This window comes from Pteropus medius, unplaced genomic scaffold (genome assembly GCF_902729225.1).
Source record: "Pteropus medius unplaced genomic scaffold, Ma_sr-lr_union100, whole genome shotgun sequence".
Taxonomy (NCBI): Eukaryota; Metazoa; Chordata; class Mammalia; order Chiroptera; family Pteropodidae; genus Pteropus; species Pteropus medius.
Window position 1 is genome coordinate 105,584 of NW_024351647.1, and position 16,064 is coordinate 121,647.

The 16,064-nt window shown below is 52.7% G+C and overlaps 1 protein-coding gene across 1 annotated transcript in view; it reads right to left on the bottom strand.

Moving 5' to 3' along the window:
* Window positions 1-9,342: 9,342 nt before the first annotated feature.
* The window catches only part of ITPKA (inositol-trisphosphate 3-kinase A), an 8,676-nt gene continuing 1,954 nt past the window's right edge, over window positions 9,343-16,064 (bottom strand). Inside the window, exons 2-7 of the mRNA XM_039843831.1 lie at window positions 11,413-11,509; window positions 11,113-11,329; window positions 10,762-10,966; window positions 10,436-10,537; window positions 10,070-10,141; window positions 9,343-9,954 (exon numbers count right to left, since the gene is read on the bottom strand). Of these exons, the coding sequence (XP_039699765.1) occupies window positions 9,751-9,954; window positions 10,070-10,141; window positions 10,436-10,537; window positions 10,762-10,966; window positions 11,113-11,329; window positions 11,413-11,509 (897 nt within the window). The 3' untranslated portion in view covers window positions 9,343-9,750. The remainder of the gene's footprint in view (window positions 9,955-10,069; window positions 10,142-10,435; window positions 10,538-10,761; window positions 10,967-11,112; window positions 11,330-11,412; window positions 11,510-16,064) is intronic.

The window sequence follows — 16,064 nt, forward strand, 5'->3', positions numbered from 1 at the left end:
TGGAACCCAATAATTTGCATTTCTAAGAAGTTCCCAGGTAATACTGATGTTACTATCTGGGTTCAGTCATACTTTGAGAACCATTGGCTTACAGGGACCTTGCAAACTAAATTCTGTGACCTCATAGTAGAATATCTGTAGAATTAAATAGGGCATAGGTACCAGAGTTTTTACAAAATCACTGTTGTGTCTACATCTAGCCATATATACTCAGAGACTTTACCAAGTAGCAAAGTACTACTATACCTTCTTTTTTCCCAGTGTTTTATATTGAAAACAGACGTCAGCCTTTAAAATTAGTATTTTGAACAAAAGAGTAAGGAAGACATCTGAAGCCATCTGAAAGCTGAATGACCCTCAGAGTTGTAGGGTGCCTTGTGGTTTACAGAGCAATTTCCCTTCCTATGATTTTGTAGGTAGTGGGGAAACTCAGAATATTTGTGACTGTGCACCATCACCCATTGACCAGGGATGCTAGTACAGTACTAGCACTCAGATATGACCTCAGGATCCAGGCTTTCACCCATCACAATAAGTCGTGCAGAGTTAACAGGCGATGGAATTGTATGAGGTGAACCAAGACATCCATGGTTCTGAGGGTGTCGGGAAGTGGAGACTTGCAGTCACAAAGTTATTGAAAGACAAGTAATGGCAAGTAATGATGCCTTACTTGAGACAGTTTAAAGAGCATTTCCCATGTGTTATCACCACTGCCAACATTAAGGAAGTACACATACACACCCACTGCTCCTGATGTGAGAGACCAAGAAGTCCATGTAGATTTTTTTCCTTTTTTTTTTTTTTTTTTGCTTTTTTTGCCCATGTAGGTTTTTAGGGATGTTGCTCTCCACTTTCTCATGGTGCTGCCTCAAAAGGGTGGGGGCACTTCCCTACCTCTGACCCCATTCCCTGGGGCAGCCAGTAGCAGACCCAGTGGCTGGAGACTGAGGTCTTGGGTAGGGGTCTTCGCAAGGCTCTTCCAGGAAGCATGGGGACCTCTCTGTTCATATTCTCTGCCCATCCCTCCTTCAGCATCCTGGAATCTGAGGTGAGAGTGGCCACGACGGCGGCTTTAGGGCCCCATGGTGTCTAGCAAGCGGCTTGACATCCATATAAACAGCATTTGGGGGCCGAAGTGGCCGGGTCTGAGCCAGCAAACCTAGCTACCTGGGAAGACTGGGCGATGGGCCTCTGTGACCAGTTTCTGCTGGGCTTGGAGCTGCGGGTATGAGCTTTCCAGCAGTCAGCAAACTGTCCTGCCAGAGACACTTTCCTAGGCTTGGAGACAGCAGTCAAGACAGACTGGGTCCCAATGGCTCTTTTTTGGAGGTCTTGAACCCTACGGCCAATGCTCTGAGTAGGTGCTTGAGAAGTGCGGACCAAGAAAAACTCGGATCACACAGCTCGGAAAAGAGGGACAGGCAGTGGGGTCTCCGCACTGCCTGGGGGCGGGACCTCCAAGCTAAGTCGAGGAGAAGATAGGGGAGAGCAGCTGGCTGCAGGACCGAGCTCAGTGCGACTCCCAAGTCATTCGCTGGGAGGGGCTCTCCGGGAGAGAAACTTCCAGAGGTATCAGAGGGCACCCCGCAGGGTTTGGGCAACCAAGGTTGGGTTGGGGCCGGCTTCCGGGCTGTAGGATAGGGTAGGATTAGGGGCGTGGCCGCAAGAGGCAAGGTTGGCTATCAAGAGAGTTTCTCTCTATTTCTTCATCCCCGATTCCCCATTAATAACCTGCCCCCACCCCCAACCACGCTGTCTCCCTGTCACCTTTCAGGAGCCATTCTCTGCTCCAACTCCCGGTCCGAGGCTCCTTTTCTGTCAAACTCACGCACTCTAGTTCCAAGCCCCCAGGACACAAACATCACCACTCTGCCCAGAGGCTTAGAGCCTGCCACTTCCCTTATCCCCTCAAAGGGCTGCAGGCCTCTTCCTCTCTTGGATCACCATACCTGGCAGGAGCAGGTGCTCTCTGACCCCTGCCTCCCCTCCTGCTCCCCGACACTGGGGTGGCCTTGGCAGTTCTCCATCTGCGAAAGGCGCGGGCCCACACACAGTGCGACTGGGTGAACACCGGCAGCAGTGTGGTGGTGACAGTGGCTGCCAGGCCTTTGAGAGGCACTCAGTTGTGGTGCCAGGCCCCGGCCAGTACCTGTAAGTGTGTAGCAGGGATAGAGGTGGGTAGTGACCTGTGAGTCTGAGATTCTACTGTCAGAGCAAGAAAGGCCACGTGCGCATTGCATTTTAGGGTATTCCGCAGCAATGTGTGGCCCTGGTGACTTTCTCTTTTCAGCAGAACTCGGGAGAAGGGCAGCAATAGTCACCACTGAGTTAGTCCATATCCAGGAGCCTGTTCCTACCAAGCAGAGGACCCCTAACCCACGGTGGTGCCAAGGTATAGATGAGCTTTCTCCCCATCTCCATTAAGCCCCCGAAAAAATAAGTGTAAAGTCTAATGTAGAGTGCAAACCTAGTCTCCTCCCTTCATAATCGACTACAGCCTCTTAAGTCCCTCAGATAAGAAATTCTGGATCATGCCACCCTGAACATGCCTGATCTCCGAAGCTAAGCAGGGTGGGGCCTGGTTAGTACTTGGATGGGAGACCACCTTGGAAAACCTAATGCTGTAGGCAGAAAAAAAAAGAAATTCTGGAGTCGCCTGTGTCACCATCCTCCGCCCTAGACAGGTAGCCCCAGGACCCACGATCTAGGGCCCGGGACTCAGCACCCGTTTTCATCAGGATCTCAACCTATGGAGAGGCGGGCGGCAAAGGTGCCAAGAAATACTTGTCAGGGGCGCATGGCATCTTCCTCTCGGCGGTCTTCTGCCTTGGGCATGGGGAGCCGCTTTACACCCTCATGGGGCAGCCTGTCCCTGAGTAAGTGGAGCCAGTGGGAAGGGGCGGCTCAGGAGCCCCAGGGAGAAGGCTGGGTGGAAGGAGGGGGAGATTCTGAGTGTTCAGATCTTGTCACTATGAGAGGAGGGGCCGGAGCCCAGCCTATGGCGCCCGATACTAGCAGGGCAGTTGGAAAAGCCAGCTCTTCTGTCTCGGAGAGCCGCTGAGGAGCACGGGCGAAGGATGGGACCAAAGGGGTCCTGGGGTCGCGGCGCTGGGCCGGAGGTGGGGTAGCCACCTACATCTTTCAGGTACGCGCTCGCCTTCACGGGGCAGCTCTGAGTACCAGCGCTCAGTTTTAGAATCCTAAACCTCTTCCCACGGGCGCACACACCGGAGCTCTACGTACGGGCCATAGGCCTGGCTGGGAGCTCCTTCCCTTACTACAGCCCCAGCGGGTAGGTAGCCCTGGCCCAATGCCCAGGTCCTCACTCGACGGCTGAAGGGCGCGCCCCTGAAAGCGCCGCTGGCCCCCTAGCTGCACGCGGACAAGCTGCAGCTGCTGCTGGTGGCGGCGGGAGGAGGCGATCGCGCCCACCTGAAGCGGCAGGAAGAAGGCGGGACTCAGGCCTCCCAGAAAATTAGAGAGCTGCTCTGCAGCGCGGGAGTAGCGGGAAAGGCGAGGCAGCAGGAGCGGGTGCGGGAATGCAAGGAAGGCGGGTGTGCTCCCCATCCCCGTGGCCAGACGTTCTGCTGTCGTTTCTCAGGTGGAGGGGGAGTCTGGACATTGCGGGCTCGCTCTCAGCAGGCTGGCAGCTAACGGGAAGAGACTGAGGGCGGCCAGGGCTGCTCAGAGAGCTGGGCTACATTTGGCTCGGCCACAGCAGGAGGCTTAGGAGTGGCAGCGGGGGGCCTGCCTACAGAGGCAGCGGAGGCTACTGGGCCACCCCCAGGGTGAAGCGAGGTAGAGCCTTAGAAGAGGCCGAGTCCTTCGGAAGGATGGATGGGAAATGTGTTGAGCGCTGCTCCAGGCCAGAGCAGGTAGAGTAATAAATTGCTCTTAGAAAAAGAGGTCAGGTAAGTTGCAAATCACACATGCAGACTGGACTCTCTAGATTGTCATTTAAATCCAGGATTTTCCCATCACAATAGGTCTCCTCCTCGGTTCTGCAGCAGCCCAGAAACTTAGAATGGTTGAGGTAGCAAACTGAGAGGACAGGCAGAAAGGCAGGGATAGCTTAAGCCAGTTCTCAAAGTGTGGTCTCTGAACCAGTAGCATCAGTATAGCCTAGGAAGTTGTTAGAAATGAAAATTCTCAGCCTCTCTCCAACCTACTGAACCAGAAACTCTAGGTGATTCTAATATACTCTAGAGTTTAGAAACCACCGATGTAAAGAAACAGAGCCTTGTGTTTGTTCGGGCTGTACTGTTCATAAGTACTTTATATGTGTGTGTGTACACACACACACATGCTACACACACACACACACACACACACACACATATATATATATATGTATAATTCTCCATTATCACAGAAATGGAACATGTGGTTGGGCCTCTCCCATTTCATAACTGAGGATGTGGGACCAGAGGGGTTAGACAGAAAAGGAGGTGAGACAGGTCCAGCTGATTACTCCCTTCCCACTCCCTGGCTCCTGGCTCCTCCTTGTGAACTGGCAGCACCTGTATTGTAATGCTAGCGCAGAGAAGGCCACACTAGGATTTCCACTGGAAGACTCCAGCCTCCCCAATCTTCATAAGCCAGCTTCCCATCTGTGAGGCAGCTGTGTACCCCTTTTCCCCCTCATTTTGTAGCCAAACCCTCTTTCCATTTCCATTTCTATTTCCAGGAGGTGATGCCTCTGAGACCGATATCTTCTGGGCTAATGGGGAGGATGAGTTATCCTTCCCACACCCTAGCAATGATCTCTACTTGCAGCCTCTGGCAGGTTTTGGCCCCTATCTCCCACCTTTCATCCTGGCCTGGCTCTTTTCCTCAATCCCTAAGCCCACTCCCATCTGAGCCATCAATTCTGCACTGTAAACTATCTGCTTCTTGCACAGCACAGGAATTTGAGAACTGGGCTGTCAGTTGTGATGCCAGCATTGGGCATTCTGGAGAGCTTGTCAAGTATCTCCTTGCTGTGAATTCTCAAATACCTTTGAGCTCAAGGATTCCAGAAGAGGGAGTATCCAGGCTAGACAGAAGTCTCCCAAGCCCTCCCACCCACACGTAAATGCCTGGTGTTGCCTCTTGTTCCAAAGTCCAGGGCTAGAATTAACCACATGGCTGGGAAAAAGTATGTATGTCACCTTCCTCACCTGTAATATCTATTCTTTTACTCATAATAATGGGGAACCATGGAGAAATGGAGATCTGACTGCACCTCAGTTGTAGTCATTGGCTTTTGAAAGACTTCAAATGGCAAGCAGAACTCCCCTCAGCCAAATGCATGTGCCCAGAGGGCATGGAGCTAGCTGCTGATAACATCATCAGCATGGGTAAGTTCTGCCTTTGTCGAAGGTCTGGACTCCTGGGGCCACAGGCTGGGAGAAGTTGAGTATTGGGCATGTTGCCTGCCATGTCCCAGGCACTGTGTTAGGTGTAGGCAGGAGACTGGAGATGAATCAGTGCATGCTCTTCCTTCAGGGAGTATGTAGTCTAGTGGTCTAGTGTGGGAGGAGAAATAGTTATCTATCTATCTATCTTTCTATCTACCTATCATCTAGATCTATATTGATATATGGATCTATCTATCTAAATCTACATCTAGATATAGATATATTATCAAAATAGCAATTGCCACGGGGGGTGTAAAGTGTTTTAGGGGTTCTCCAGAGAGAGAGAGGTGCTTTGTCTGGGATAAGTGGGGAAAGTGTTGTGGAAAAGTTCACACTTGAGCTGAGTCTTGAGGCATGGGTAAAACCTGGGATAGAGGGACAGAGAGTAGCTTCCCACAAGAGGTATCTCTCTTTGTCTCTAGACGTGCCCATCACACCCGCCCCAGGCCCTCTGGTTCTATGGGTGGTTGTGGGGGTGACCTCTACACTGAGCTTCCTTATGGTGTGTGGGGTCCTGATTCTGGCTATGAAGCATCCAACCGGTATGGCTATTCAAGGCTGCCCACCTCTCCACTGAGCTGTGTGGTGTCCCAGGAGCAGACACAGCTGATTTCAAGACCCCTATTCCCAGTAGAGCAGTAGCAGACTCCTCTGGGGTTCTAAGAGTAGAAGCAGTTGGAGAGGCTCAGGGAAAACATTTGCTTTAATGGGCATCTGGAGAGGTGTCCTGGGCAGGGGGAGGCAAAGCAGAGTGGGCCTGATGAGCAGGTAGAGAGTATGCCATTGTTCCTTCCATCTTCAGTAAACCGTAGAAGTGGCAGGGCCTGGGGACAAGGCTTCCAGATCCTGAGCTTGAGCTAAGCAAGCTTTGAACCTCCATCATCAGGACAGCTCCCAACCCCTACTACTGCCATATGGGGCTTGGCATGGCCCAGTCCTGGCCTTTGCTTCCAGGGCTTACTGAGGTTTCCCCAGCCAATGTCACCCTGCTCAGGTGAGTCCTCCCCCTCCTTCTAAAAATCTATGTACTCTGAACCCCTACCCCACCCCTCATCCTGCTCCTTGCTGTGGGGAATTATAAATCCTAGAAAGCAGTTAGCTCAAACCCCTCGTTTAGAGGAGATAGAGGCCAGAGAAGCTCCAAAAGGAAAAGTAACTTGTCCAGGGTCAGCTGTCATCCCCAATTCTGGGGAATGATTCCTTTGGAGCAAGCGTTGCCTCCACCCCAGGGTGTCTGCAAGGACCTAAGGGATGGCCTCATACAGACTCTTACCCCACATGTGCCCTCTCTTCTGCCCCAGCTCTGTGTCAGTCAACATTGCCTCTTCAGGGCTTGTACTTGGGGACATGTCATGATTTGATTCCTGGGGAGAAGCAGGAGTTCATACCCACTCATGGCTGTGAAGAATCCTCCTCCCCCTCAGACTCTCATATAAGTCCAGCTGGGGGGTAGGGATGGGGCAAGGGAGGTAAAGGAGACACTAGACTCTTTAGGACGCTTCCTCAGGCTCAGCCACCCACTCCCTCCCAACCTGTCGTCCGCAGAACCCTGGGCCATGGTGCCTTTGGAGAGGCCTATGAAGGACTGGTAATTGACCTTCCTGGGCACCCCAGTTCCCTGCAGGTAGCTGTCAAGGTGAGAGTGGATGGGACTTTGGCTGGAGGTAAGAGAGCAGGGATCAGTGGAGGGAGAAACAATTGTTGGAGCTAGGGTCAGCCCACCCTCCTGAAGCGTCTGGGGAACTCAGGAGCTCTGTGCCCTTTTCCTTCCGAGACCCTGCCAGAACTCCAGGACAAGCTGGATTTCCTCATGGAGACACTCATCATCAAGTGTACCTGGGGCCAGGGGCCAGGGTGGAAGGTGTGGGGAAGGCACCCAGAACTGCCTGCTGGAACAGCCTCTTTTTTCCCCGGGGCCGAGAGGTTGCAAGCCTAGGGACACAGAGGTCCCCTAGAGCATGTTTTCTTTCCCTTTTGGTGATAGGGTATGTGTACTACCCACCCAGCAAGTTCAGCCATTAAAATATTGAGCATTGTGTGAGGTTCAGCCTCCAGGCTACCCATCCTCTGATTCTGCTGGAGTTGATGTCTGGAGGGGACATGAAGAGTTTCCTGAGGCATAGCTGGCCACACCTGGTAACCCTTCTCCCAGCGCTCCACGCCCCTCTAAAGACCTTGTTCATGTATCCCAAAACCTCTTTGGATTAATGTGCCCTCTGCCCAACCCAGGGCCAGCTGTCATCTCTGGTCATGCAGAACCTGCTTTAGCTGGCTCAGGACCCACTATTTGGAGGAAAATTACTTGTCTATAGGTTGAGAGCGATCTTGGCTCCAGGGACCCCTAGCCAAACTCTCTCCCAAAGAATGAGCCCTTCCACATAAATTTTATGAAAGTAGATTAGAACCAGAGATTCTGAGTTTGGCAGTAATTTGTTTTTGCTGACTCTACAGGGACATTGCTGCCAGGAACTACCTGCTGAGCTGCACTGGGCCCAGCCTAGTGGCCAAGACTGGGGACTTCAGATTGACAAGTTATCTATAGGTGTGGGGCCTAGGTAGGTGGGGAAGCCTTTTGCTTCAAAGGAGTTTCCCAGCAGCACTCTGTGGCATTTGAACTCATGGCTCTCCTCCTTCCTCCTGTGGAGCTAGTTATCACTGCAAGGGGGGCCGGGCTCTGCTGCGGTCAAGTGGATGCCCCCAGAGGCCTTCCTAGAAGGAATCTTCACATTTAAGACAGACTCCTGGTGATAACACATCCTCTCCCTTTCCCTGCCTTGGGCCACCTCATGTGATGGAAAAGGGAAGCTATGTCTGATAGGCTTCATTCAGTTTCCCCCACTCATGATGCAGGTCTTCTGGGGTACTGCTCTGGAAGATCTTCTCATTGGGTTACATGTCCTACTCTGGTTACTCTGGACTTTGTAGTCGGAAGTTGACATATAGACCCTCCCAGGGACTGTCCAAGGCCTGTGTGAGTATGGAGTGTTGCCCAGGGACGGGGATTCTTCACAGCCATGGGGGCGGGGCATGAACTCCTGCTTCTCCCCAGGTATTGTATCATGACTCACTGTTGGCAGCACCAGCCTGAACTCTGCCCTAGCTTTTGCTGGCATCTTGGAGCATCATCAGTACTAAACTCAGGTATGCCCTATGACCTGCCCTGACCATCCTGGTCTTGAGGGTCAGGAAGGAAGCCGTAAAACACTGGCCCTCTGCTCCCTTACCCTCCCATTATAGGACACTGATGTGCTAGATTCACCCCTGCCAATGGAACTGAGGCCCACCCTGGAGGAGCAAGGAGCTTCTGGGCTGGGGAGCAGGTCTTTGGAGTGCCTAATATTCCCACAGGCCCAGAAATTGAATCTGGAGAGCTTGAAGAACTGGGGAGGGAGTCTTCTTGGCCTCTGGCTACCCTCAGGCCTCAAGCCCCCCAAATCCAGGGGCCTCCAATCTCAGAATCTTTAGAATCCTACCTATGACTCCTGGGCCCCAAGGGTGAGGACTCAGGCATTGATGCTAGCAAGTGTTCCTCCCTGCACTCCTCCCCAGACTTCTAGGTGGCTTGTTATTCCAGTAGCCTCTTTCCCCACCTCCCAGTCTGTTTTGTGTGCCTGGGCCTGTCTCAGGGCTGGCATGCACCACTGAACTTTCCATCCTGGAAACCAGCCCCAGGCCTCCTGGGGAGGGGCCTGGCCACTCCTAGTCTTTGATCTTTGGGACCAGAGGCCACCCCTCCCCCACTCCAGGAGTTGAAATTGCCTCCTGCAGGAAGCCTTCTCTGGATTGCCCTTCCCCCATAAGCATCCTTCATTTGAGCAGACCCCAACCCTACAAATGGCTCTAATAAAGAACTCATATCCTCCATTGATCTGAGTGGACATGAGGGATGCCTGGGAATTGAGAAAGAGGAGACCAAAGGAGGGAGGAGATGAGGCTGAGTCGCCAAAGCTGGTGTCTTTGAGTTTTATTGGGAAGTGGAGTCCATTGTAGTGTGGGAGATTAGACCAATCGATCTAGTGCCTGCAAAATAAAATTCCTTATCTGGCCTCCTTGGAGAGGTACAGAGCCCCCTCAAAAGAACTGGGCTGAGGAAAAAGCCCATTGTCCCAGTCTATTCCGGTAAATTAGTGTCATTGGCTCTGGGACCCCTGGGGCTCGAATGGGGGTGGGGGACAACCCCGGTGCGTGCAGTGCGTCCCATAGCGGTTGGCACTTGGCCCTGCAAGACCCTGTGAACTGCCCCAACCTCTGGGTTTCAGTCTCTTGCCCGCATGCAGGCATTCATGGCAGGGATGCAGCCTGAAGGTCCATTGTCAGACCAGCTAGTCTGCGGGGAGGCAGGAGCCTAGCCTCATCTCTCCGCCAGACTGGCCAGGATGCTAATGAGATTGTCCAGCCCCAGCAAATAGCCATCCTCGCGGTTGCCCTCCTCCCAGGGCCTCCGGTGGTCCAGGGTCTGGCCGTCCGGGAGGGGAGTGGTCTTGCCGAAGTCGATGAGCCACACACCGGCGCGATGACAATGATCATGCACGAAGAGCAGCGAACTGCCAATCACCTGCCGAGCCCCACTTGGTCTGATCACGGCCCTTTCTCCCAGAACCTCCTCCACCCTTTTCCCTCTGTAACCCTCGCAGACCCTCCAGCCCCCCACCTGAGCTTACCCCTCTCACCTCATGCCTCCGGAAGAACTCAGAGACCTCCAGGGTATCCCGAATCTGCAGCAGGCGGTTTAGATACCTTTTCTAGAGAGGGTAGAGTAGAAGAGGAAGGCAAATTAGCTAAACACTAATTGAGCCTCTGTTAATATTAGGGGCCACAATGGGGGCTCGGCTTGGCAAATACCCTGGTGAGGAAAATACAAGCCCCTACGTGGTATGCTGAACAGAAGGGAAGGAAAGGAACGTAAAACCATTACAATGCAATGTGAAAAATTCTAAGATGGGGGTCACGGGCGAGGGCAGTAGACCGGATGACCTGAGGGCACCTCTCAGTTTCAGGCTCTCGAATATCTCAGGGTTCTAGGATCCAGCGCTCACCAGCACTTCCGCATCCCCTTGCACAAACTCCTCAAAGACGCGGATCACCTGCTCCCGGCTTCGGGTAGTCTTGAAGTCGGTGCTGCAGGATCCGTCGGCTTTCTTAAGGAAGTGGGACAGGAAGTGTCAGGGGCCCCGTACCCGCCAGAGAGGGAAAGTTTGAAAGAAGGGACCTCTCGGGATGTTGGAGGCTGGGGACAGAGAGATGGCCGCCAGAGGGTGCCTTTGCAGGGGGATGGGGGGCCGACATGGAGAGCAGACACTGCGCTGTGGGGCTCGGTGGAGGAAGGGCCGGAGCTGTGCAAAGCGAAGTGGGCCTGGCCCACCTTGACGCCCTCGATGCGGAAGCCGAGTGTGGTGCTGGAGCTGATGCCTTCTCGCCACTGCATGTATCGCGGCTTAGTGACAGCGCGCTGTGCGTGTTCCTCTTCGGTGGGCGCTGCAGGATCCACCGCCAACATCTTCTTATACATGTCCTTCCGCAGCTTGGGCCGCTCGCGGGCTTTGGTCAGCTCCTCTTCCAGGTAAGTCCTACGGAGGCACAGGCAGCGACGGAGCATGAGCGGGCACACCCCGAGACCCCATCGAGCACGGCCCTGGGTACTGGGTAGAACGCTCTTCCCAGCCCTGGGGTTCCCGCCAGGTGGTCTCCACCCAGCTGGGCAGGGCACGCGTACCTTACGCCCATCTTGCAGTCAAGTACGCAGGGTCCATCGAAGCCGTCGAGCAGGTCCTGCAACTGCAGGTAGCTCTCGCCGTCGCGCTCCACCACGCCGTGGAAGGCGGGCACGCAGCCGCGCAGCGCATCAGCCATCAGCCGCGCCAGGCAGTAGCGCTCCGGCTCAGAGCTTCGTTTCAGGATCAGCCCGCTGGTGCCCGCCGCCTTGAAACTCCCTGCATACCCGCACTATTAGCGCTGCTTAGTTCATCCTTTACCCCTATACCCACTCACACAACCGCGCCTGCCCCATGCTCACCCGTGTGCCCAGCCAGCTGCACCCAGGCGTAGCGTTTCTTGAAAGGGCTCATGACCGGCAGATTCACCATGGTCCGGATCTTCTGCCAGTGGCTTTTCTGAAAGCAACACGGTCCGGGTCTGCATGTCCGGAGTCTCAGCAATGCGTAAGCCCTCCCTCCTCTGGAATAAGGTCTCGGCCAGCCCTGTCAGTCCGCAAGCAGCTAGCGCCTCATCATTCATTCATTCATTCAAGTAAAATTTATCATGCGCCTGTGTAGCGGACACTGAGATGCACAGGATGGTGACAGATATCTGAATGTGGTGAAAAGAGCCCCGGATTTAGCATCAAAAGGATCAGGTCTGCACTTCAGTTCTGCCGCTCAAAAGCTGCATGGGTAGGTTACTAAACTGCTTTGTCCAGGTTTTAGAACTTTGTGAGCACGAGAATCACCAGATTGTCATCCTCGTTAAAAATGCAGATTCTCAGGTTTACCGTAGGGAAATTGTGAGTAGGTCTGGGGTGGGACCAAAAATTTGCATTTCTACCAGTGCCTCAGGATATTCTGGGGCCTGAGAAACAAACCTCTGAGCGTCAGTTCCTTCATCTGTAAAATGGTAAAATAACACTATCACTGGGTTAAAGTAAATGAGGCTTGAGCGTAACAGGCTCTCTCCCAATCCCATTTCCTGGCAAGAAGCAGAAGCTGGAGAAATCTGGATTGTTGATTCATTCACTTGGGACCATAGGTTCCTTTCATTTAGGGAGACAGACAAAAGCAGTAACAAACATTTGGCCCAGGGCAGGGAGGCCGGCCCCGCAGGACCTGGAGAAAGAATGGCTTGGGGCTTCCCAAAATCCTCTGCTGTCCCTGGATACCATATCACTCTTCACCAGTTGGCAAGACCCAAAGGGCACCCTTGGTTCTGATCTGTACCCAGAAACCTGAGCTTTGAAAATGGGATGCAGAGCTGAGGGCCTGTCATCTTAGATGGGACTGGGAGGGAAATGTAGATTTTGCTGTACCTCTTGCCTCATGACCATTGCTTCTAGCCTCCACTGAATCCTGAGAGCATCTTCAAACTCTGGACCTTTCCTCTTCCCACCCAAAACTCATCATTCCTATGTAAACAGGTTTGTAGTACACACGTTTGCTCATCCAAACTGCATGTCTGCTGCCTCCTCTCAGGGGTGCTTGCCTTTTAGAAGAGTTATAGATGTGTGCCCCCACAGGGCTGGAACCCAGAAATCCAGCCTCCCTGACCAGAGGGAGTTCTCAGAGGGAGAGGGAGAACTGGGGCAGTGGCCTAAGCAGGGGAAGGCTATTAACCATTAAGCCCTTTCTCATGGGAAAGAGATGGGGGGTAGTAACCGAGGACTGGATGGGGAATCAGGAGTTAGTTCCAGACCTGGCTCTGTCACTTTCTAGCTGAGTAGCTCAAGTGAGAATTTCATCTCTGTGAGCCCATTTCCACTGGGAGGACAGAGCTGCTGTCACAACAAGAACTACCATTTGCTGACTGCCTACTGCATGCCAGGCACTTCTCAATCTCCATCAGATAGCATTGCTCCTGCTTTCCTACTGCAGTCCCTACATGGCACACTGTGGTGTGATCACATGTCCAATCCCCAGGGATCTGGGGGTGTAGCCAGAAGTAGCCCACTAGAAACATGACATCTCCTTCAAAACTCCCTTTTTTACTCTTTAAATACATTCAAGGTCTGCATTATGCTGCATAATAAATCCAGGTTTTATTATAAAACCTCCACCTCCAAATCCTCAAATAAAATTCCAGGAAGATGTGCCATGCGTATTCAGTAGCACCATCCTATACCCTCTTCTCCCACATTCAGTTTGAGAATCATGATGATGATCATCATCATCATGTACATGCACAGCAAGTACATGAGGTGGTGGCATTATTGCCATTTTACAGAAGGAAGTCAAGGCTTAGAGGAGTTAGCGTGCCTTCATTCCCTACCTCCAGCCTCTCAGTCTCTGGCTTAAGCTCTCTAGCAGCCCAGTCCCCTCCTCATGTTCCAATTGCTCCAGTATGTTCCAAAGTCCATGCTACCACCCTGACTCCCTTTGGGGATCAAATGGGACCCTGGAATGAGAAAGAGCTTTGTACTGGGTAAAGTGATTTGCAGCTACAAGGTCAAGTGTGTTTTGATCTCTGGGGAAACACTGAGATCTGCCTGGGGACCCGTCTCTGTTGGCTAGGCACCTTTATCTTCATCAAAAGGAATGGGTTTAATGATGGAGCTTCAAGCACCTTCAGGGGCCTACTGGCAGAATATGGGGGACAGTGGGATAAGAGTGGAGTTAATCAGAGAGTAGATATATTTCTGTAGCCAGCCAAGTAGAAGAAGGTATCACCAGTCTTGGGTCAGGTGAGATGGGAGAACTGCATCAGTCTTTCTTCTGGGATCATATAGGAGCAGTGAGTGGGGCAGAGAAGGTGGGAGAGGATGTGGTAGAAGAGGATGTAGCATCTGCAGCCCTAGACTACTGCTACTTGATTAATGTGGGATAACACAGCATTGTAAAATACGGTTATCACCTACTCTCCCCACCCCAATTTTGAGAAGATCATATCAGTCAAGAGCAGCAAAGACTGAGGCTGATTCCAGTCATGCAGGTTACAAAGGGGTTTCATACCCATTATGTCATTTAAGCTCTCCCAGCCACCTCCTGAGGTTGTTGGTATGATAGAATTAACTCCCCTGATCGTAATGGATATGGTCAAACATGGAAGGAGTTGATGTAAGTGTCATGGAACTCATTGCCATCCTCCATCTGAGGGAGCTACCTCCCACAAGGAACATATGCATATAAAGATGCTTGTCTCCAAAAAGGTTCCTGGAAAATCATTCTTTGGTGGGTGGAGATTTGAGCACATGAACAACAGCAGGGAAGATATTTTTGAGCAGGTAAGGCTTTTATTGTATGGATATCAAAAAGTGGGTTTATTATGTTACAGAGTGAAATCTAGCTGAAAAGAAGGCCAAAGCCCCATCCTCTGACCCAGCCTACTCCCCACAGAAGTCTAGGAAACCAACTCACAGCCAGAGCCTATCCTGGTATCTTGGGGCAAAAAGCCCAGGAGAGCTGACCCTGTGAGTCTTTGATGAAGTCACAGGAAGACCCACTGATAATTGCTCACCCCTGGAGCTAGACAAGGAACATCTCTCTCAAGAAACATGCCTGCACATTAACCTTTGATGATCCTTTGTCTAAGCTCTATTTGGAAGACCCGAAGACTCTTGCTTCTCAGATACACTTAGTGTCTGATGTGATATGAGTATCTGCCAGAGTGGACCCTTTGCTCTGTCTTTGGTACTCATCTCCATACTTCCTGACTCCCACTCCCTACCTCCAGCCATGCAGTCACTGGCTGAAGCTCTCTATCAGGCCAAACCCCTCCCCATGTTCCCTTTGTCCTATCAAACTAGCACTCCTGCTGGTGGTGGTGGTGGTGGTGAAAGCAATCAGTTTAAATTTATAAAATCATTTGCACTAAGGTATAAGTGACCCACGACTTCACCCTCCCAGGAGCATTTACTTTTTAAAAAGGAAGTCGGTTAACCTAAATTCTGCTCTATAATTAGTGAAAAGTGAAGTGTGGGAGTTCTGGGTCCAGGACAGGACAGCATCCAGGTCTCCTTACCCATCCTGGAGCACCAAGAGAAAGAAAACCAAATGAACAGGATCCAGACACCCTCTCTTCTGCTAGAGCAACACTCCAAAATTATTTTAAGAGGCAGGCAAGGCCTAAGACTATGCCAGCTGCCCTTGGGGAAAGGGCCCCAACTCTGCCCCTGGCTTATATGGATTTTCCTGCTCTTGACTTTTCCCTCTGCTAGAAGAAAGGCCCAGGGAGAGTGGCAGGCTATCCTCAGCTATCCTGGAGGGATCTCAGCTTCAGGCTCCTAGAAGGAGAAGGATTTATGTGCCAGGCAGAGCCAAGGTAGAGCCTTTCCAGGCCTCCTTCAGCTCCAGCTATTCCCTGTATCTGCTCAGGCCGGAGTACTTATACTGGTGAGCTGGTAGTAATGCTGCTGCAGTACCCTTCTCCCAGCTGCATCCTTCACGTTCTGCCAGCCCATGGGATCTGCTTCGTGCCTGGGGAAGCCCTAAGGGCAGCCTGGGCGGGTGCACTGTGCCACTCCTGATCCGCTGCGAGGCAAAGTCCGCACCGGGGCGGCCCTTCCACGCGGACGCAGGCGCCTCTGTCAACACCCCCTGGCTTATCTGCCGCCGCGGCTGTTTGCCTTCGGGGAGGCCCCGGAGGGCTGGGGGTTGGGAAGGCCTGAGAGACGCAGCCTTGGAGCTGCAAGGGCCCTCAGCAGCCATCTGCTCCAGCTCCTGCCCGTGTCGGGAGACGGCGAGGTCCAGAGTGGGAAAGGCCGGTCAAAGATGCCCAGGGCACAGCTGCGACTGGTCCCTGGAGCCTTGACCCCAGCCGGGTTGCCTACTTCGCATACAGGCTTGGGTCGCTAGACCTCCTCTGCTCGCAGACGTTAGTGGGAAGCGGTGTTTGGACGGGTCTGCCCTCGTGGCCTTCCTCCTGTGCCCCCTCTCAGCTGTCAGATATTTGAGCGGGGGGTGGGGGGAGGGGGCGAGGAGGGGCGGGGGGTGTGGTGGACCCGAAGCTACTGCTCCGGATTTT